The 21,941-nt window shown below is 39.3% G+C and overlaps 1 protein-coding gene across 1 annotated transcript in view; it reads right to left on the bottom strand.

Moving 5' to 3' along the window:
• Positions 1–7,903: 7,903 nt before the first annotated feature.
• Positions 7,904–21,941, bottom strand: part of RAB32 (RAB32, member RAS oncogene family) — a 19,939-nt gene continuing 5,901 nt past the window's right edge. The window contains exons 2-3 of the mRNA XM_009646960.2: positions 12,251–12,528; positions 7,904–9,799 (exon numbers count right to left, since the gene is read on the bottom strand). Of these exons, the coding sequence (XP_009645255.1) occupies positions 9,650–9,799; positions 12,251–12,528 (428 nt within the window). The 3' untranslated portion in view covers positions 7,904–9,649. The remainder of the gene's footprint in view (positions 9,800–12,250; positions 12,529–21,941) is intronic.

Here is a 21,941-nt window from a genome sequence, read left to right on the forward strand (position 1 = left end):
AAAGTGGAAAATTCTTCCATGTCTTTGCATTTCCTTCAGCATTATGCCCAACAGCATCCATTTTAAATAAGGTACCTTTGGGACATTTCTCACTTGAGAACCAAAGTAAACATTTCAGGTTTAATTATTTCTTTTCGAACTGCACAGCTGCTCTCTCTTCAGACAATTACACTATCAAATACCGATCAGGGCACACAGATGAATAATAGCAGAGGCAGAGGTGAGTTCAAACAGCTGGCTACCGCTTCAGTACCAGCGCAGGGCTGTTAACCTCCACACCTTGCTGGGCGCTGATGCAGACTTGCAGACTGAGGCTGAAACATAGAGGACAGGGTTTGTGACCCAGAACGCAGATGAGAACCTCAGGTAACCTGTGATTTCTGTCTATTCCTCTTGAATCCCCTTTCCTTTCCTATGCTCACTGGACAGAGAAACTGCAGTGGAAAAGTACCTACGAAGCATAGGTGTAAGCGGCACCTGCGAAAGTTTTCCTAGTAGGAAAATTTCTTTCCTGATCCCATTGCAGATGACCAGTGAGGTTTTCAGCATCATAGCAAATATGTTTTCTGTAATGCAATTATCTGAAAGACAACAGAAAAATAATGGAAATTTGAGTGCACCTGCCTGTAAATATTTTTGGATGGTGAAGGAGGGAGGACAGAAGTCAGAAGAGAATGTGCATAAGCTACAGAGCCCTTCATTCTTTGCTCTGTTAGATGATGGCTGCTGCATATGAAGTTCAAAATGCACCTTTTACCATAACATTCTGCAATACGTTATGCTTGCAAAGAGCGATGGCATTAAAAAACACGTATCTACGTGCTTTGTGAAGAAAAAAAGGGATCTCAAATGCTGCATCCCTCAAGTTACCTCTTTTTATTTATCCAAGAACTTAATTTAGAATTCCATAACCTAATAGCAATGACAAGGGCAGCTTGTCTGGAAAGAGAAGTTAATCTGAATTTTAAAAAAGCTAGTTTTCAAACTGGCAAAGAATCTGTAAGGTCAAATCAGCTGTTTCATTGGCCTAGCGTCTCAAGCCACAAAGTATATCTGACAGACACTCCCTGAAGGGAAACATTATTAGGGTAGAGGCAGCCTTAGAGCTGGAAAATGTGAAATAAATATACAAGATGATAAAACAAAAAGAATGGTGCAGTTGTATCTTAGGGACTCACTGGGATGCACCTAAGCAGATACTAAGGTAACAGGCACTGGTTAGCAATGGATGGGTGGCATTCTGGACACCGTTCTTCTAAGATACCATTCAAAATACTGGCTTTGTGTTTTGGTTTTGGTTTTTTTTTTTTTTTCCTTTTCTCCTTAAACCATTACATTGTCAATTGCTATAGCACAAACAAGTCACTTAAAGGAAAACAGCCTTTTAGTCCTAAATATTTTTCACTTTTTTGTAGCTACCAATACTAGTTGGAGAGAGCAGAAAAAGAGTAACGATGAACAGGAACACCTTGGAGCTCAGACTTCAATCTTCTCTGATTTTACACAAGGAACAAGGATTCCAGAACAAGACAGAAAAAAACCTTCACAGTAAGAAGAAAAGGCCTGTGCGTGTGGTAGGGGGCAAATCATAACTTGTAGAAATACCTGAGGGGGAGGCTAAAGACACTCGGATTCTTCTCACAGGTGCCCAGCAACAGGATTAGAAACAATGTAAAAATTTAAATACAGGAAATTCCACCATTTTTTTAAAAAAACTATTTTTTAAATTACAGGCAGCGTGGTCAAACACTGGAACAGGTTTTCCAATAAGGCTGTGGAGTCTCCATCAAACTGGACATGGCCATGAGCAACTTGCTTAAGCTGACTCTGCTGGGTTGTTGGACTCTATGATCTCCCAAGGCCCCTTCCAACCTCAGCCATTCTGGGAAGTTTTCCACGAAAAAAGGGTTAAAGTTAGACACAAAAGCTTGGGTAAGAACTGATGATGTATCTTCAAGCATGAGGTTGCTACAAAGTTAGATAGATGAAAGGAAGGTAGAATGGATTTTTATTTTCTTTTATTTGGGCCTTGGAGATTTATTTTGTTTTCTTCATTTTTTTAATCAGAGGACAGGAAAATTTAGCTTCTGAAATGAATTCATTTAGCAGAGTGAGAGCGGAGGTTGGCAATGCCTGAGAAAAAGGAAACTGCAGTGTGGGATAGAGCTTGGGAGGAGCAGCCTGTGCACAGGGATAGGAATAGTCGGCTGCTGAGGTGACATAGGACAGGGAACTGATCTTGAGCAAAACCGTCCTCGAACAGATAGACTGAAACTATTCACAAGCAGCTGTATTCTGTTAACTCTTGAGTCAGCCTGACGTTAGGGAGCAAAGTGGGGAAATGGATTATATGTATATATACATATACATATATGGGTGAACTGGTGAGTAAGACAAGGTAGGGGAAGAAAACTGCACCCAGCTGCATAACAGAAAACAGTCTTCTAAGCACAGGACCTTCTGCCCCTTGCCATTTCAAAAATGTCTTATGGTACTGTGTCTCGTCCGATCTTGCCAGGGACATGCCTCTTCTAGTACTCTAGCCTCCCTTGAATTTGACATGGTGCTAGAAAGGATTCTGATGAACCCCAGCTGTGCTACTATTTCCCCTTATCTTTTTGCTGAGCTCTTCCTTTGCTAGAGCACCTTTTGATCACATTGTCATGATACAGTCTCATTTTGGAGAAAGACAGCCCCAAAACATTCCATAAAATATTCAGCAGTACCATTGAGTCCCATGGACTATTTGACTTTAAGCCAAAGTGGTTTCCTGAACTGGGTCCCACCACAACTTTGATCCTCTCTCCACTTAAATGTTGAGGGAACAGAGTGTAGGCAGCCAGAGCAGGCAGTTAAAGAAAATGAAATTAGCTCAGAGAGCCAGGCAGCACCATTGCCTTTCTTTTGCAAACTTACTTTGATGATTTATAACAGGACTATCTTTCTACATCAAAATTAAAAACTTCCTGGTTTGATACCCTGCGAAAACCCCTACCTGAAGTTTGGAGTTGGGGGCAACTGTGGTACCCTAGCTGTTGGAATTGTTAAGAAATGGAGATACTGACAGAGCAAGTAGTATTACCTCTTAAAAAAAAATTTGAAATCTTTTGCTAAAAGATATGATGACTTTTAATTGTTGCCTTAGGGATGGAAGGATATTTCTGTTTTTAAAATGAGAATACACAATCTTAATGCAGAGTTAATTACTGAGCTGTAGAGACTGTTAAATCTCTTAGTACACCACTTTAATATTTTGTTATTTACAATCAAGAATGTAATTTTTTTACAGGAGACTTAACAAGTTAAGTCTTGTTGTTCTAAGTCAATGCATGCTGCAGATCATAGTAAATCCTTTTTAATAGTGATTAACTCCAGTGCAGTTTTAAGCGTGGTTCTGGTTGTGTATACAGGCTAAAAGCAAAAAGATATACTCTTTTAAAAATGCAAAATAAGATTGCTAGATAAATATTTTGCAATATAAATGTGATTAACATTTTTCAGGAAGAGTCAGGAACAAGACCATAAATAGGTATACCTGTAAGATGTCTTCTAACTTGTTTTTCCAATCTACCAAGTAAAAACAAATCATCTTCTCTAAAAAAAAAAAAAAATAGAGTGCAGCTTATATTCTCTAACTTCTGAAGCACGTAAAAATGACAGAAGTCATTATGACACTTGTGCCATCATACATATGATACAAGTGCCATCATAACCACTTGAGCTATAGTAAGCCTCGTCTAACTGTGCTTAAAACAACAGTCCAATGAAAACAAATGGCATCCTGACAGACAATGTCACTCAAAGCCCTTGCTCCTTAAACTACTAAATACTAGAAGGCAGGGAGTTGGGGTACCTTGAGGCAAAGCACAATTGAAAACAGCAATTCTTTAAGCTTCTAGTGAACCAGTTTGCCTGCACGTATATCCATAGAAGCATTAACATTTCAACCAGCCAGGTGCTGTCCAGGAAAAAGAGACTAGAGATAATCTGTGTGCACAATACAACTATTTCAATGTTATATTGTACTGAATAAATACTGACCAAGTATAAAATCATGTTTGAGGCATAGTAATTTAAAGTTAAGACTGAATGGATCTTGGTGGGGCAGAGATTTTGCTACATCAATGCTGGGATAGCACTGACAGTTAAAATTCACTCATTATAACCAAAGATGCTTTGACGTAATATGAACAATGGAAATGGATCATGCAGCCCAAGTACTATACTACAGATAGTAGTACTATACTACAGATAGATACTATAATACTTCAATACCACAGTCTACAGGACACTTTTGAAATACAAAGATAAAAAACCAAACCTACTTGAATGTGAGGGCTGAAAGCCCTTTATTCTGGATGGATACTACGTACTATTTCAGTGCATACCAGGAAGGGCACAGGAGTTTAGATATGGAGGTAGCAGAATGCCCATGCTATCCTTAACCTTTAGGGAGCCAAGAGCTTTCCAACAGGACTGATAATTAGCAGCATAACTTAAGCTTTCAGAAGCGTCACGATAATAAGCAGGTTAAAAGTTCCTAAGTTCCAAAAAAAAAAAAAATAAAAATGATGAGACAAAACAGAAGCAGCCTATATGTTTTATGAGGAGACTGAATGCTTTATTTCATTTCCTAGAACACGTAAAAGGTAGATAGAATCCCTTGATATTAAAATGCCATATGACATGTAGCAGATAACTTCTAACTGGGAGTAAAAAGGAAGGGCAATAAGACCAGGAATCCTGCATATATTTTAATTTCATTTAGAGTTCAGGCCAAATTATGATTTACCCAGTGATAAAAAGATCCAAGATCACTATACGGATCTCTTACTATCTTTGCGAAAGGATGAAGGAACCAATATTGAGAAGCTGGCCCTCTACTTGTACACATCCCAGGGCAAAGCTATCCAAAACACCACCCCTACCTAAAAAAGGAAGTTTTTCTTAAGGTATTTGGGGCAGGAAGCATTTTGTATGAACACAGAAATGATAAAATAACCATATAATAGAATCTATTCATATGAGTATGTAAGCCACATAAGATGTCTAAGCTAGTGATCATTCAGTGAAAATTTCTATTTTAGATGGTGATAAAACAGCCTATATGTTTAAAAATATACAAATTAAGTACTTTTTTTTCCTGTTTAGACACAAATTGAAAAAAAGAAGTGAGCTTAGAAATAGAGCTTTATAACGGTCATGTACAATACAGGCACAATTTCTTTGAAATAATCTTCACTACATAGTCAGATCTGACTCTAGTATGTTCCTTATTTTCAGTATTGTTCTGCGGCAGGACAAAGAACTATCTCTGAAGTGACCTTTTTTGTATTGTCAAGTAAATGATGTATTTTGATTCAGAATCATTATTTATCTCACTGGCATTTTGTTAATACATTTTTTACTCCTGAAAGTGTATCGCTACCATTTCTTAAATTCGTTAGTAATTCTTTATACGAAGGACGAAGGCATACACGCACTTAGAGAACTGTGTTTCTGTGCCAAGTAAAGGTGTTCTGTAAAAAGAGAAAGGTAGCCAGTTCTGTTCTGGAACCAAGGTCACTACCAAGATGTTAAGACTAGAAAGATAAAGGAGCACCAGTTTTTAAGAGCAAGATCTTTCACCATTCAATACCATAATTTTACTGCACATATTTCTTTTATAACTATTTCTTCTTATCACCATGTATCAAATGGTTACTCAGGCACTGAGTCTGTAAGAATGACTCAAACTATTCCCCGGTGACCAATCACTACAGATAAACAAGGATTTGTTCAATTTAAGGAGACTGAACCCTATTACAATTCAATAGGTCTGACACAAAGTTTAAGCAAACAAAACTCTGGAGCTTGAAATAGCTCCTATTTTTCTACTGCTGCAGTTAAGATACACCTAGAAAATCCCATACTGAAAGATCACTAATTGCTCTAACTCCTTTCTAGTTTGGTCAGCGATTGTAATGCCTCATTAAGCTTTTTAAATGAATAGAGGCCAACTTTGCGTTAGCTGCAAAGACATACTGCACAACTACAACCCAGGAAGAATATATGCCATGTCCTGCCTTTACAAACTCAGTTGATGGAAACATGCCAGTAAAGACATTTTACTGAGGCACTGCTTCAGATCTGTACTCAAGTTTTTCATCTCAAAACTGTCTCTTAAACACAGGGAATAGTAAGTCAGGTACTTGCTCATTTATGATTGACGTATTTCAGATTACAAGAGATAATGAAATAAAATAGCATGGGGCCTGTTCATTTGATTAAGGTGAATCACTTTACCATGTATCCTGTACATGTAAAACAAATGATGTTTGACACTTTTTGCTTGCTTATTAGCCTGAATTTAAATTGGGTCTGTCTGAACTTCCACATATTTTTCCAAATCAAAGTTCTTGGATTAATTAGGACATGGCTTCACGACTAGTTTAATTGACCTAAACACTTCTCCACAAACTACAGCCTTATTCTCCTCTACTGGGGAAATACTCCCATTCCCTTCCTCAGGCTAGAATGCCAGGTTTTTCCTATAGCCTTCACCATCTGGCTAGGTCAGATTTCCTGATCCACCCCACCAGTCTCAAATATAGTATCGCTCCCTGCAAGGAACAGGAGTGAAAATACAGTTTGCAGCATGAAGACTAGCCTTCTATTAAAACTCAATTTTTTTTCCCCAGAAAGATATTGGGGGGGGGGTAGGGCACACGGGGGGAGAGAGATAGTCCATCATGCAGGTGGAAGTCAACTTGGTTTTTATACTACTAGACTTAGGGAAGATCAGTCTGTTCTGTCATACAATCTGCAGTCACATTAAACCTTCAGGGCTTTATTTTTGTAGACTGTAGTTCCTGAACCTCTCCCTGCCTCAGCTTCTCCAGTCAGTGACAACCTGTATCAAAATTAGTATACTCCACCACAGTTTGAGAATCATGGCCATTCTACATTCATGGAGAGCTTTAGAACACAAGCTACATACAGAATAAGGGAAGAGCTTAAACATAGCAGCAATAGCTCTTCAAGCAGAAATTTAGACATTCTTGAAACTAATCTGCACAGGATTACATTGTCACTGATGGGACCCAGATGAGATCCATGCATTCAGGTAGAGTCCCAAAGCTTCAGAGTTTGGTCTTCATTCTGCTGTTGAATCTGAAAACTAAAACCAAGAAAAAGCACAATAACTGTTTGGAAAAAAAACACTCTACCTTTACTGGAAGTTTCCCCAGTAAAGTAGGTATTTAAGGAACTAGCCTTTGAATGTAGACCAGCCTTCTATGTCATACTAGACAGACTCAGGAATTGGCCTTTTTTGCCCATTAGTGACAAACTTCATGTTACATTGCATAGGCTCAGTAAACTTACAGTTGAAGCCAAGTAAACATGAAATTCTCTCTTGTCTGACTGGCCATCAAGATTTATCACATTTTGATCTGGTCAATAAGCATCAAATAAACAGGCTATGCACATGGAACATGTGGCTAGTTACTAGATTTGTGCAGCTATAATTAGAGTTTAGGAAGAGACACTGGAAATTAAACAGCTTATTAAAATTGAGTTTCCAGTCTAAATGGAGTTGTTCTGCAAGTGACTGAATAGGAAGATTATGGTAGTTCCAGGTTAGCTAGAAAGGTTAGCAACTCAAACAAGCAAGGAACAAGGATGGGGTGCAGCTTCCTTTCTGAAGTGCTACAGGCTTTCAAAAAAATTTTAAATTAGCAATCAAGCTTTAAGCACCCAATAAATCTGCACAAGCCTAATGGACACATTCCTTACAGTAGTGGGTAGTTGGAGGATAAGAGACCACAGATATAAATTGATGTTAGAGAGATTCAGACTACATAAACTCTCATGAGGCCAGCCAGGCATTGAAACACCTTTCCCAAGGCCATACAGTCTCCATTGTTGAAGGTTTAAGACACAGGAAAGCCTGAGCACCCTCATATGACCTTGCTTGGAGAAGATGTCAGCTTAGAAGACTTCCTAACAACCCTTTCATCTGAATTATCTTATGAACCCAAGTTAGTTAGCACCAATTTTAGCTTATGCCAAGCCTTAGTGTGGTAATTTGAAATTAGCCTTTAACATAGCATCTATTAGAAGATAAGTCTTTTCAACTGTCAATGAAAGCAGAACAGCACTTGGGTATAGGGTGGGACACATGATGTGAAGACTCATGTTCTCAAAAGCATACGCCACCAACATATAAGATGCCCAAATATATTTATTTGTCTCTTAAAAAGTATGTTACTCTTTAGAAAAAGAAGACAGCCTAGGAAATCTCAATACAAATTAAAGTACAATCAATCTGGCACATATTTCATGCTGATGTTTAAGCATCAGCACCATCAGACCAAACAAGATAAGACTTCTAGTCAGTAGCAATGAGGTACCAGGACAGAGCAAATCCTTGAAATAAAGAGGAGCTTCAAAGCCTTTCAGCCAAGCAGAGCCGGAGTTCCAGAATGTATTCAAGAACCATGAAATCTCTGTAATCCTTTTGATCTTCATTTGCTGCCAGAAATATGAGTCATAACAAGGAAACATAAGCATCTTAATATACCGAGTTGCAAACTGATAAGCCAGTTCACCAGCTCCGAGTAGTCAGAAGAGTGAAGCACTGCTCTAAATTTGAAAGTTAGAGCTTGGGGTGGGGGGGTGGGGTGGTGGTGTTTATAAGCTAACAAGAATCAGTTAAGCTATTTCCTTTAAGACCTCTCTCCCTCTGTATTCAGAACCATTTCAAGATGAAAGGAAAAAGAAGCAAGTTTGTTATCACAGGACAGTAAGACATTTACTTTTTGCACTCTTGTTAAAGTTTTCAGTGTTAGTGCATAAAAAAGCTACTGGATGTTTATTTCTGGATGTGCATATGAGTGAGGTTACTGTAACTATGTGCCAGCAGTACAACTGTATTCATTAATGTGTTTCATAGGTAAAGTATTAGCCAAAATATTCTGCCTGCAATGGCTGGAGATGCATTTTTGTTAGTATCTCTATAACCATGCCTTTCCCCTGTTAAGTACAATCATTTACCCATCTTGTTCTTACTCAGTGGTAAAAGTCATCTACTTCACTCAGTCCCAGTGAACACACTAGGAAAGGTACCTCCCCATCTCTCACTGGCCCCTTCAAGATTTCTGGGATGTCTTGATCCAGGAGAACTAGCAGTGAGACGAATCCTCATGGTGGGGGATAATAAATAGGGACAAGTGTATAGGTGAGAAGTCAGGCTAAAGTGGGACATTACTGGTGACAAAGGAAAAAAGTTTACAGTAAAGGTGCAAGTGTCTATTCAGCTAAAACCATGATAAGTGAGTCCTATTTGGAATGCAGCATATGTCCTAGAAGCAAACTAGACACTGAATGTTGTCTTTGTTCCTTTTTAGGAGTGTAAACGCTACCTTATGCTCTCAAGTAAGGCGACACTAATCATACTTAGATGCAGCCACTTAAGCAAGTGGAGTGATAACTCACAAGATACTCAGTTTCATCCTAAACAAGGATATGTAAACACCCACAAGAATCACCTATTCAGATAATATCAGACACCCCATATGGATTGTCACAACGCAGCACCATAGCAGCAGTTTGAGTTAAGGAACAGTCCTGCTGCTCATTGCATCACATTTACTGTACAGTGGTAGCATTAGCAGCACTGTGATTTACTCTCTGCTTTCAATGGGTCTAGGTCCAGTTTTGGTTTCCCCACATCGTTCTCTTCATTAGGAAAGGTTTTGTAGTTAGCAAGGATGTTTTCCACCAAGAATCGAGCAGCTTCATCTATGTTGATGTTGTCCTAAAAAAGTTGAAAGCAAAGAAGTCAGTGATTTTTTTTTTTTTTAAAATAGTCACACATTCCAATTAGAAGCTGGCTAAATACAAAAACTCTTCTACAGTCTCAACAGCATGACACAAACATCTTAGATGCATCAGGTCATTGTTCATACACTTGCTTGTTGAAAAAAAAAAGTTGCCAGAAAGGTTTGCAACAGTTATTCACCCATATTACAAACAGGATACTTGGACTCTAATCTAGTATGCATTTGGGGGATAAGTGTTACCTGCATTTAGAAGACACACAAGTGCTAAAGTACATTCCTGCATCAGGAAAGATAATGGGCAATCACACTATTCATAGTAGCGTTCTACCTTTTGGGGCCTATTTTCCGCTTCTGCCACAGTTTGGATACACTTGCTTACATAAGAGGACTTTTTCTATCAGCCTCAAAACCCCAGCTAAATCAGGGTGCCTCATCTAGCCACTCTATATTTTCTTGTGTGTGCTTTGAGAAGTACCTTAACATACACTCTGAAGAGGCGTGCATGCACGATACCTGGAACTGAATTCTATCAGGCTGTCTTAGTTACTGAGGGGCCAAGTTAGCCAATGCCAAGGGGCCTTTGGCCACAGCTTTGAGCTACCTGGGCCATGTTAGCTCACTACAGGGCTGCCATGTTTGGAATCACTTGTCTTTGGTTCCAAAGGAAATGCCACCCCAGAGCACTCTTCTGTCTCCATAATTGTAGACTCAACATGAGCAACGTTAGACCATGAGAACGTTTGAGCCATGACTACTGCACTTTACAAGCTTGTGGCTGTCAGCCACAAACTGCTTCTGGCAGTTTGCAGATAGGCACTTTTCCCTGCCCAGAGTGGAGGAGGATTCCCCTCATTTTATTGTAAGGATGTTCATAAGGTATTTCTATGAATATTTATACTTTCTGCAGTTCTTTTACCTTTAATATTCTCCTTAATCCACAGGGAATGGGACTTATACTACTGATGACTACACTGAAGATACAAGTACTAGTTCTAGCAGAAAGGCAAAAGATTATCAGGCTAGGTAAGTGGGCAGGACTTAAAACCATCAACTGATTTGGTATGCTTAGAAAACAAGAAAGCTGTCCTGAATTTTTCCTAAGCTATTTTAACTACCTCTTCAAAGTCCTAAACAAATCGATTCATAACTGAACTAGAACTAATATTGTCTGGACTTTTCTCTGCACCAACAGCCTTGATTTACGTTGTTGCATCTTAAATGTCACCTAAAATGCAAGCTGTCGCTATACTTCCACATTAGGTTTTGTTCCAATGCTACTTGCACTTCTTTTTAACCCATGTTGAAGTTCATGTATAGCGGTACTATGGACAGGTGAAGCTTCAAGGAAGACATAACCCAAAGCAGAATCTTGGTATTCTTTTTGAGAATAAAGAGCTGTAAAATGTGAGGGTTTTAGTAACAGATGGGTGGTTTGGGGAATTTTTTTGTTCAAATGCAAACAAATTATTAGCTAATTTAAGTAATTCCTGTCACTCTGTACCCTTCTTCCTTATTTCAAAGTGATCAGGAAGAGGCTTGTTATTTTATTGCTTATCATATTCCTCCTACAGACTTTTTTTTTTCCTTATAGAGTTGTCTAAGCATCACTTTGTGCCAGTTCATCAGCAACAGTTGAAGGAAGTAGGCAAGCCAAGGGAAAATAGGGACTTTGAAGTTTAGCTTACCATATAATGGATTTATTAACCAGACCAGTAATTTGGTCTGTCAGCCACATTGTCTTCATCTAGAAGAATCTTTCATTTTAAGGATCAATTGGGTTTTAAGGAACTGTTGGATTTCACTTTCAACTAAGTTACTGCAAGCTTATCTGTGCATTGACTAAGTCTGTAGATCAAAACTGTACAATATATGAACTTACTCAAAGTTATCTCTTTGAATAAAGTAGCTAGCTATCTTAGCTTAAAGTTAATACACAGAGCAATTTCTTTTTCTCCAGTGTCAGTCTTGACACTGCCTGATAAAATAGGAAAGTGCTTTAGTTGCATTATCGTCTGGGTGGGTAGTAACAAGTGAGCTAATAGCTTGTTCACTTCTGGAGTCTTACTGCTTCCTACATGCAACAGTGAAGTCAGAAGCTGCAATTTAAAAACCTGCACCTAAAGACTACTTGCATCTTTTCGACAGCTTGATCAGTGTTTAATAGTACTAACAACTGAAGAATGACACGTGCAAGAAAAAAAGCTTATCAAACTCAGTTAAAAGTTTTCCTGTTAGTTTTAAGATTATCTGAATTTAAGATGCAGTTCTCATCTAAACCACATATGCTGCAAGTCTTCCAACTTTTGCTGAACACTGGAAATTTGACTGTCACTTCCTATACTTGATGATTCACTTCCCCACATGACTATATTCATCCATTCTTATGCCAATACTTAGAAGAGTTAAATGTTTCCCTTTATGCTCACCTTGGCAGAGGTTTCAAACCATCCAACAAAGCCACCTTCTCTGCAGAATTGGTCCATTTGAGAGGGATGCTGGCTGCCATCTTTCTTCTGGTCACACTTGTTTGCAAGAAGAACAGCAGGGATGGGGCTGCCATTAGGAAGTAGTACTTTACTGTCCAAATCATGCTTCCATTTTGAAACAGCCTCAAAAGTGGAGCCTCTTGTGACATCGAAGACCACAAAAGCACCAACTGCCTCTTTGTAGTATACTCTGGTCATGTTTCCAAAGCGCTCCTGGCCTGAAAGAAAGGACAGTGAGAGGGTATGTATAAGCATGAGCTGTAGTCACTGTAAATGGGCTTCTGTACCAGGTTAGTAGGTATGAATTCAGCATTTATGTCTAGTCATCTAGTTCACACAATATTACCTCTTCTTTCCTGTGTTCTCATTGTAACAGCTGTTATGTGCATCATACAAGTCAGATGCTAAAATCAGTTTGCAATCCCAGCTACCACTGATTTTTTTCAACTTATTTGTTGAGTAGTGTTCTTTGAGAAGTAATGCCTAAATCCAGTACCAGCACAGCTATACACAAATTCTTTCCACAAAAATGCTTCTGTAAGATTTAGACATAAAACTAGATAGATATAAAACTAATCACTTCAGCTAGAGACTTAAGCATACCCTGAGACATTTTCTGGAGGGTGAGCAACAAGGGTTTCTACAAGCTCCAAGGCTAACAGCCTGAAGAAGTCAGCTACATTATAGACTTTTTCCTTGGGGACAAGCTCAAAAGGAGCTCATTTAACAATTCTAGATAAACCTGTTATCCTTGACCCCACCTTCACTGTAATAATTTCCAACTCCAGGAGCTCTACAGTAATCCCAGGATTTGATACAAGATTACCAGAACAGTTAAAATACAATTATTCACAAAAAAAACAAATCAAGAAGAAAACCAATGGTCAGCAAGTACAGTCAACAAAAGCATTTTCTTATTAAGTACAAATATTGTAGTCTGTATACTTGAAATGTAGAATTAGAGTGCCAATTCAGTTATTCTTCTGTTTGGAAGGTCAGACCATCATGCTTGTGTTGGTACTAGGGTAGACAAAGCAGTGTCAAGTGCAAGCATGTTGCTTGGGAAATTCAGGCTACTAAAATAGTTTTCGGCTTTGTTCTGAAGTCTTCATTGGGAAAAGTAGTCCCTGAACTTTATAATTCAGTTTCACAGTGCAGCATCACTTCAGCTTTTAGCATTTAGTTCACATGCAGTTTTAGAATAGATAAAGCAAGAATTTTAATTGGAACATAGTTATCCTCTCTTTATAAACATTCGAGTCTGCCTTTGATTACCAAGGACAAAGTTACAAGAAGAACTGGGTATTATCATCTGCTCGGAAAGAACCAGAAATTCATTAAGTGAAGGAGCTTGACAAGGGATCCTGCTCAACAGCATGCTTTTCTAGCTCAATTGCCTCATTTTAATGTCAGTACTTCAGTGTACCGAGTAGTTCTTTCCCAATAGGCATTTTCGGAAAAGGTTGACTGAGCAGTTGTTAGAATTGCCAGGAAGCAGCAGCAGCTACAGTAATGTTCCAGAGAACTATAAAGCTCTTTATAGAGTGTTTTATTTCTGGCAGTTCAACTTTAAATTATGATGCTGCATAAACCACCATATTCTGAGGAATGGAAAATACACCTTGATTTCTTCATTACCAGCTCATTATCCCCTGTGTGAGAACAGGGAACAGGCAAGAGGAAAGCTTTCCTCCATATTCACAGCTCAAGTTTTAAAGCAATACTTATGCTGTGGACTCTAAGGCCAGCAAGCCAGGCACCAACCTGCAGTTCAGTGACGATGTCCCTACAAGAGACATTGCTGACACAAGTTTCCTAACATTGCACATAGAACTTCTATAAAAGTAACTCATTGTCTCCCTAGGTTTTTCCAGGCTGGATTCTTATGCCTAAAAGGAGTTTTTGATATAGCCTTGCTGCAAGTTGTTGTACCACGTGTGCCCAGTGTTTTCATTAATCAAATACCAGTAGGAAAGAGTTTGGCCAGAAGACTTTTACTACTTCTGCAGATCAAGTGTGCCACATCTAAAGAAGCTTTACCCTAAGACTGTAGGGATTTTTGATTTTTAAATGGAGCTGCACAGGGTCAAATGTAGTTATTTTAAGCTAGCCACTGCATATGGCACCACACAAGCTATGAGGAGCTCCTCAACTTCCCTATTTGTTTAGCTGTCAGTCTCACCATCAATTCCTGTTACACAGGAATGTGTCCAACTGTCCTAAAGCCCTGAGTCTTGCATCCAATTCAGGCAGTATATCCCTTCACACCATAGGATGGGCCCACAAAACAAACAGTATAATCTCAAGGTCTACAGTAGTCTGTACCGATCTCCATCTTCTGCAGAAAGATTTCTTCAAGTTTGGCCCCAAAATGGTCTAGAAATGGACACCACTTGCTATTTACAGGAGACTGCCCATGAATCTGAAGCAGTGAGGGGAACAGCCCCATTAGTCCTCCCTGTTCCATTGTTGGAGATCTGTGGGGATTTCAGTCTTTTTTTTAATTAAGGCTATACGTTTTTCCAAAAACTTCATGGACATTTACATAAGAAAATTAAGTTGTATTGATTAGTTGCAGAAAGGGTTGCTAGACTGCTACCACCAAGGAATAGAGACAGCATAATCACTACATATGAAAACTAAGTTATTTGGAAGTTGTGGGGAGGGTTATCAGGCAGTCATCATTTCTCAGATAGCTGTGCATGCTGTAGGTAAACATGGCTGTGATCAGTTACCACAGCAAAGGACATTACCATTGACTGAATCCCTTCCTGCCTACTGCTCTCCCATCCAAAAAAGCTTTAAAGACAAGAACAGAGTTAGCAAGAAGGCCATATTAGCCTCCCTATAGCAATACTTGCTGAAGCCTGCACAAGACGGTGGGTGTAAGGTGTAGGAGAGAGATTGAACTAGCACAGGGTCAGGTATAGCTTCCAAAGAAAAGAAACAAAGTTACAAAGTATATATCATAACCAAACTTCATGAGTCCTAAACATCACCAAGTGTTTTTTTCTTAAAGAAATAAGACTGAGCCTAGCCTTGGCCAGAAAGTCTGGTCATCACTCAGATAAGTTCAACAATTCCATTTCCAAGAGAATTCCCATCACCTTACCATAGTCTTCCCCACCCACATGGCCCAATGCCTTTATACACAATGAGCTGGAGAACTGCACTGACTGGTGCAGAACCAAGACTGCCTGGCAGTTGCTTCCTTGACACAGGTGACTTCTCATGCCCCGGTATTCCCCAGACTACATGAAGCTTTAACGCCATGGCAGCCCTTTCCCCTGCTGGTAAAAGCCAGATATGCTGTACCAGAAAGGCAACGACCATCTTCTTATGGAGCAGCAGACTAGCTGAATCGCCCCATGGGGTCCTGATGAGGAAGAAGGCCACTGCAAGTGGGATTGTGCTAACTGGCAGATTCAGGAGCTCAGGAATAATGCAGAAGCCAAGGTTAGCTTTGTACAGTAGCTTTTCTCATGGTGTGAGAGGACAGCAGTTCTGGTAGGAACGTAAGCCTGCACTGAACTGTACTTTGTATTCTGTGGCAGTCACGTCGACTTCAGCTGTCTAGAACCATCATTTAAGTATTATTTCTAGCTGGCTTCATTGGTAGAAGTAAAAATTTTTGCTCTTATAGTACGAGTTTTAGCTTTAGAGAAATATTAAAACATTCTTCTGTAATTTAAATTTGGGCGAAAGCAGACAACTGATGTGCATATCATCATGAAAGCCTCTACCTTTACTTACTAGACTTAAGCTTTACATAGGAGGGAACCTGCTTTAGCAGGAGGGTTGGACTTGATCTCCTGAGGTCCCTTCCAATCCTTGCTCTTCTGTGAGTCTGTGATTTGATACCCCTTACCTCTAGAAACACACACAAGCTCAACACCACTGTAATATTACAGATTAATGCCTTTTAATAGGTCAAATACATTCCAGTACGAGTGCTGCCCTTTTCTAAAGCAGCCCAAATTCCAAACCAGTTTATTACAGAGCTGCCTTCACCTCTAGAATTCACATCTACTATCAATAGATCTGACCTGAATACTTATGACTGCTCTTCCATCCTGTCTGGACACCTAAAGAGGATGAATTTATTCTTTTGTTCCATAGAAAGAAAACAGAAGCAACAACACATGTCCTGCCTAAGGGGTACAGAGTTTTGTTGTGGTAAAAGGTATATGGCATGAGGGAGGAAGAGAATTCAGTATAAACTGAGATGACTTTCTTTACTATCCTGTTACTACTAACAATGCACATGCTTTAGGCTGAGTGTCTTGTAGGGAATGCAGAGCATTGTAGTCAGCCTTTTGAAAATTTAACAGGACTTTCAGGAAAAGCTTTTGCAAGCACTTTTCTGCTTGCAATAAACACTCATACAAAAAAGCAAACTGTAGAACACACCATTCCTCCAAAGTTTGGAATGCAAACATCATTCTCTAAGTTATTAAAACTAAATTGACTCAATTTTTGCCATGCTCAGTTCAGCCAGGGATTTGTCATTCCATTTCCTATGTCCAGCAGATTTTTTGCTGTAGTCATTTCACCGTATGTGAGAGTAGTATTGAGCTGTACGGAAAATGGATCATACCCCCAGAAAGGAAAAAGGCTAGAAGTGATCAGGTGAAGCTAGACTTAAAATCTCCAGTAATTATAATCATGGAAGGAAGACGACAGGAAAATTACTTGCTTACTACAGCAGTATGGAAAGGACATCAGAGGATTAATAATTCAGGTAGTTCTAGTGCCTTGACAGAAACCTGATGGGGTACCACAAAGTCCTTTCTCTGTGCTTCAGGCATTCAGGTGTAGATGAGGAGCTAAGCTACAGGGCAGTCCTGGGGATCAGAGGTTTTGTTTGGGGGTATGGCAGTGGCTGCATGCAAGGCAAAGTTCTGCATTCTCTAACCACAGAGTTTTCACATCTAAATGACTCTGCACATATTGTCACATATTTTCCATTAATTGCAACAACATTAAGTGAAATACTTGCATAATGTCGTGCATCAGGAACTAAAAGTTCCCTACAGCAACATCACAGGAATTAAGTTTAATTTAAAACTGCATCAGAGCTTGGGAGCTATTATTGCTTCTCAGTTTACAATGCAACAGGAGCAAACTTAAGTTAAAAAAAAACATGAAAAAGCTTTATCTTTGTCCTTTACTTCAATGCAAAAGATGAGTTATGATAAGATTCAGACACTGCCTGCCTTGCAGTACCTTTTAAAGACTTTCTATAGCAATCTTTCCTGTTTACTCCTTACACGGGGAGAGTCCAGTTTATCACAGCAGTGTGACTTATCATTGTGGCAGTTCTTGCTTTTAGTTAGCAGGAGTTACCCTATATTCCTATCATTATTTTTGCTCTTAAATCCTCCTACATGGTGGGAATTGAGGGTAGAAAAAGAAAGTTAAATGTACAAAGAGCTGCTGGATATGCATGATACTCGGTTTGACAGGGTTCCATCTCCCAGACTATTTACCATACCTAGAAGTCTTAATATGTGGCTTATATGAACTAACAGAAACCTACTCAAGGAAAGTAAAATGAAGAAGCTTCCCCAACTATATTTTTTTTTTTTGCTGTGAAGGTAAATTCTGTTTCATCTCTGTCAATACCAACAGTATAGCATAAGTTCCCCTACCTCATAAAAATGTAAGCTCAGTCTATTCTGAAGCCACTCAACTCAGAAGCCAGAGTTGTATTAGTTGCATTTAAATCCTTAACATCTCATCAAGAGTACTGATGGACAACTGAACAAAGTCTAACTTGTCTTTCAGATGAGACTAGCGGTTCTGACATACTCCAAAAATTGTGTCATTAATGAGGAACAGAAAGCTGACCAAGAGTTATAAAAGCCTGACAACTAGAATGATGGAACAGTTTATTTTGTTGAAGTAATATTAGTTCAAGTTATCTTTGACAGGCTAATCAGCTTAATGGGTGCCCAGAGCTCAAAATTTCATTTTAAGAAGTTTGGCAGTTCCACATCAAATCATCTTTAAGCTAGAGATGCATAGTTTAGACTAAGTCATTCAAAAGTGAATGCACAACGACCAGAAGAGTTTTAATCCAAAGTTGTTTGCTGCTAACTAGAAGACCATTGCAATGAAGTTTTGCAGTTTTTCCCTGGACCCAATAATAAAGAGTTGTCAAGTCTGATAAATATTAATAGACTGAGGACTTTTTGCTAAAGCCAAGCAGCTCTTGCCAACACTGTCCTTCAGAATGCTGAAACTCAGAGTTCAGCTAGTTTAAAAGACAGTTTAAGATCAAGAGAAAGAAGGAATATACCACACAGAATAAATCTAGTCTATAAAACCAAGCCAAAAAACTATCCAGCAACATTCCAGTAGTGAAGAAAATTATCAAGAGACCTAATGAATCAAATTAGGAGAGTTCAAAATGCATACAAGTAGCATCCTGCTAGTGTGCTTCAGTTATTCTGCTTTTCTATCAACAGGTACTGTATATTGCAGTGAACTCGGGCATCACAGGATGCTTATTAAGCCATAATGAACAGTTGTAATAAATCAGTTTTAGTCTGGAAATACTTGAACATTCTCCTTCCATCGTGAGAAGGGTTCTCAGATCAACTATTTACCATGATCACTAATAGTCAATACTAGTCATACCAAAATTCATGAAGGGTCATTAGTGACAGCCAGACTAACTGTCATTTGGCTGCCAACACCATGGCTCTTAGGTCCTTGCCATCAACTGCTCTGACCTTATTAGCCATACAGTGCACAAGCACAGTGCCATTATTTAGACTTCAGTGCCAAATCCTACAAATTAGTTGTTTCAGACAATTTCCTGGACCATGAGACAGTTGTGCTTTTATTCATCTAGACAGGAAAAAACCTAGTTCAACAGTAAGTGAAACCCTGTCTTTCCAGTCTTCCTTCTGCTAAGGGAAGGCCTAACCTAATGAGAACTCTCTTCCCTGCTCCAGTCGTGCTGCTTTACAAAAAGTTTTCTCCAACTCCCTGAATTTCTAGGATCAGGCTTTCACATACTAACATTGAGGAACACCCAAGTGGCAGCTCCTTCTTTACAATTCCATCTCTCAACAAAGTTAATGTCATTCAGTGTGGTAGGTTTAAGCTAAAGCGCCATCCAAAATGGCTAGGCATCAGCCCAATCCTCTCACTGAGTTAGAATCACTGTCCCTTTCAAAACTCAAAGTCCTTTAGAAGCCACAGGCAAGAGCAGACTATGCTTTGGATACCTGTTGGTCCTGCAGCTGGATGTTTGGCACAATACAGCAAATATCCAGAATTGCCCCAAGGATGCATCTCCCAGTTCTCCAGACATCTAAAGTACATTTCAGCACTACCTGGGTCAGGTGTGAGCTGACTGAAGCTCCTTTTTAGCCAGATGATATCAATGTGCTGTCAGCAGTGGTAGCCTGCCAGTAGTACTCTCCTCTCCCCAAACCAGCACAGCTTGTCCCAGAACTGTCTTACCCAATTAGATTGAATCTGTTATTCAGCACAAAGTAGGTTAACCAAACCACTATCAATATTACAGGACATGTTCAAGTGTGTCTACCTGCTTTTTCACATGGGTAGCAGTGATAGATTGAGAGGAGACAGACCGAGATGGTCAGCAGTAGATGTCTCCCTGCTCCCCATTCTTACCCATTTAAGCTATTAGTGCAAAGTTGCCAAGTGTTTAACCACAGATGTGTTGAACTATACTAGCAACTCTAGCAGATATTAGAAACCTGTCAGAGTTGAAAAAAGCACATCTAGACTGACTTATTTTCCACCGCTGTGAAAGTGATATTCGGTATTTGTGATTCTGGTGACAAACACTAAGATGTTAAAAAGCAACAACCACAGGAATATTATATCTTCCTGTATTAGACTGAACTAGAAATAGTTTCACTGACTGCAGCTTTTGCAGTTTCTAACAGACAAAAGCAGCCTCAGATGATTTTAAGTGAATTGCTAGCATCCTTTCTCACTAAGGGTAGTGTGGGAAAGTTAACTGACCACTGGATGGGCCTCTTCCCAACAGTAACTGTCCCAAACACTTCAGAAGAACAGTCTTCAGGGAAAAGGTAACCAGGCAGTTAATCCCTGTTCAACTGACTCCCATGTTACCTTAAGAGATGACCTTTGGTACTCTGGTTATATCTACAGTGGACAGTGGCAGAGTGCAGCTGGAGCAGTTCTGTTGAGGGAGACTGGTGGAGATCTGACATCCACAGCACACTGTATATACAGCACGTATGAGATATTTACTCTGCAGCAACTTCTCAATGACTACAGAGTGTCAGCTCAGGTGCAGCAGTATTTTGATTGTTTAGATTATAAGACAAAGTGTTGTCACATGTTCTTAGAAGTCACTATTTCATTCTGAAATGGTAGGAAGTAGTTAACTCTAAAGTTTCTTGCACAACAAAGCCAGTTTCTAACCTAATAATTTGTTAGCTACCTGAATTTTCAACATCAGTGAGTAGTCTTTCCATTCACTGCTATCATTATACTTTATTCTAAGGCAGGACAGTCCTGTTCACTACCAGTGAAACTCCAAGAGCGCTGACATGCAAGTGCTCAGAAGTTAGACACCCAGTTTCCATCAGGAACCCTGGCCACATCTGTCATCCTAACAGATGGAAAAAGCACACCATTCTCTCTCAAGATAAAAAGCCTTCCTCAAACAATTGCACAGCTCTCACAGGGAATTTTACAGCAAGACTGATAACTTTTCATTGTTGCCTGCAGCCTTGGTCTAATCTAGTGATTTAAGATTGTCCAAACTGACTTTAACAGCTTACTGTCTTGTCTTTAAGATGTTTGGAGGTAATACCCTGCTCTTCTGGTTCAACTGGCTTGGTCTGGCATCAAATGTATTATATGTAAAAGTATGACAGACATGTTTGTATAAGAAAGTTTCACCTGGTTTGCTAGCATCTTTGACAAACAGCAAATTAACAAGAGAGTAAAGCCCCTGACTAAGCACTAGATTTCCATTCCCAAAAAAGTAAAATTCAACCAAACTAAATGATTTCCAACTGGCTGTCAAATGCAGCATGTATGGGAAAACTCTCCTTGCATTAGTACTCAGAAAAAGTTGACATAGTCCAATTAGTGCCAGCAACAGCATGAATTGCTATTTCCTATCTTGCTTTAACTAGACTTAAACAAATCATCTTCCTGACTTAAGCTAGTTTCATGCCTGACACCCTTTAATCCACCTCCTTTGGTGCACTGTCACGCAGCCAGAGCCATACTGTGCACTTAACAGTGATGCCTCATGGCACAACAGCATTTCACAGCACAGGAGAACAACCCTAAAGTCAGTTTGTCTCAAGAATGACTTCATCACGAGACTGAAAAAATGTTAATCTCTAAAATGGTCAACGTGTCGTGGCACATTGTGTGCGATTAGAATTTTGTGTCAAATAGCTGCCACTTTGCTCTACCCAGCACTCTGGCCTGGAAGCATTTAAAGAACAAGTTCCCATACCCTGTTTGCAGTGACACTCAGATGCTGCTTTTTAATTTATTATTAAAGAGATTTGTAGGGTTTTTTAATAATTTGACCCAAAAAATAGCTATGTTGTGTGATATAAGCTATTTTTTTCCTTCATCTGCTGTACTGCACATGAAA

Source organism: Egretta garzetta, unplaced genomic scaffold, assembly GCF_000687185.1.
Source record: "Egretta garzetta isolate BGI_Z169 unplaced genomic scaffold, ASM68718v1 scaffold139, whole genome shotgun sequence".
In the NCBI taxonomy this organism is placed as follows: domain Eukaryota; kingdom Metazoa; phylum Chordata; class Aves; order Pelecaniformes; family Ardeidae; genus Egretta; species Egretta garzetta.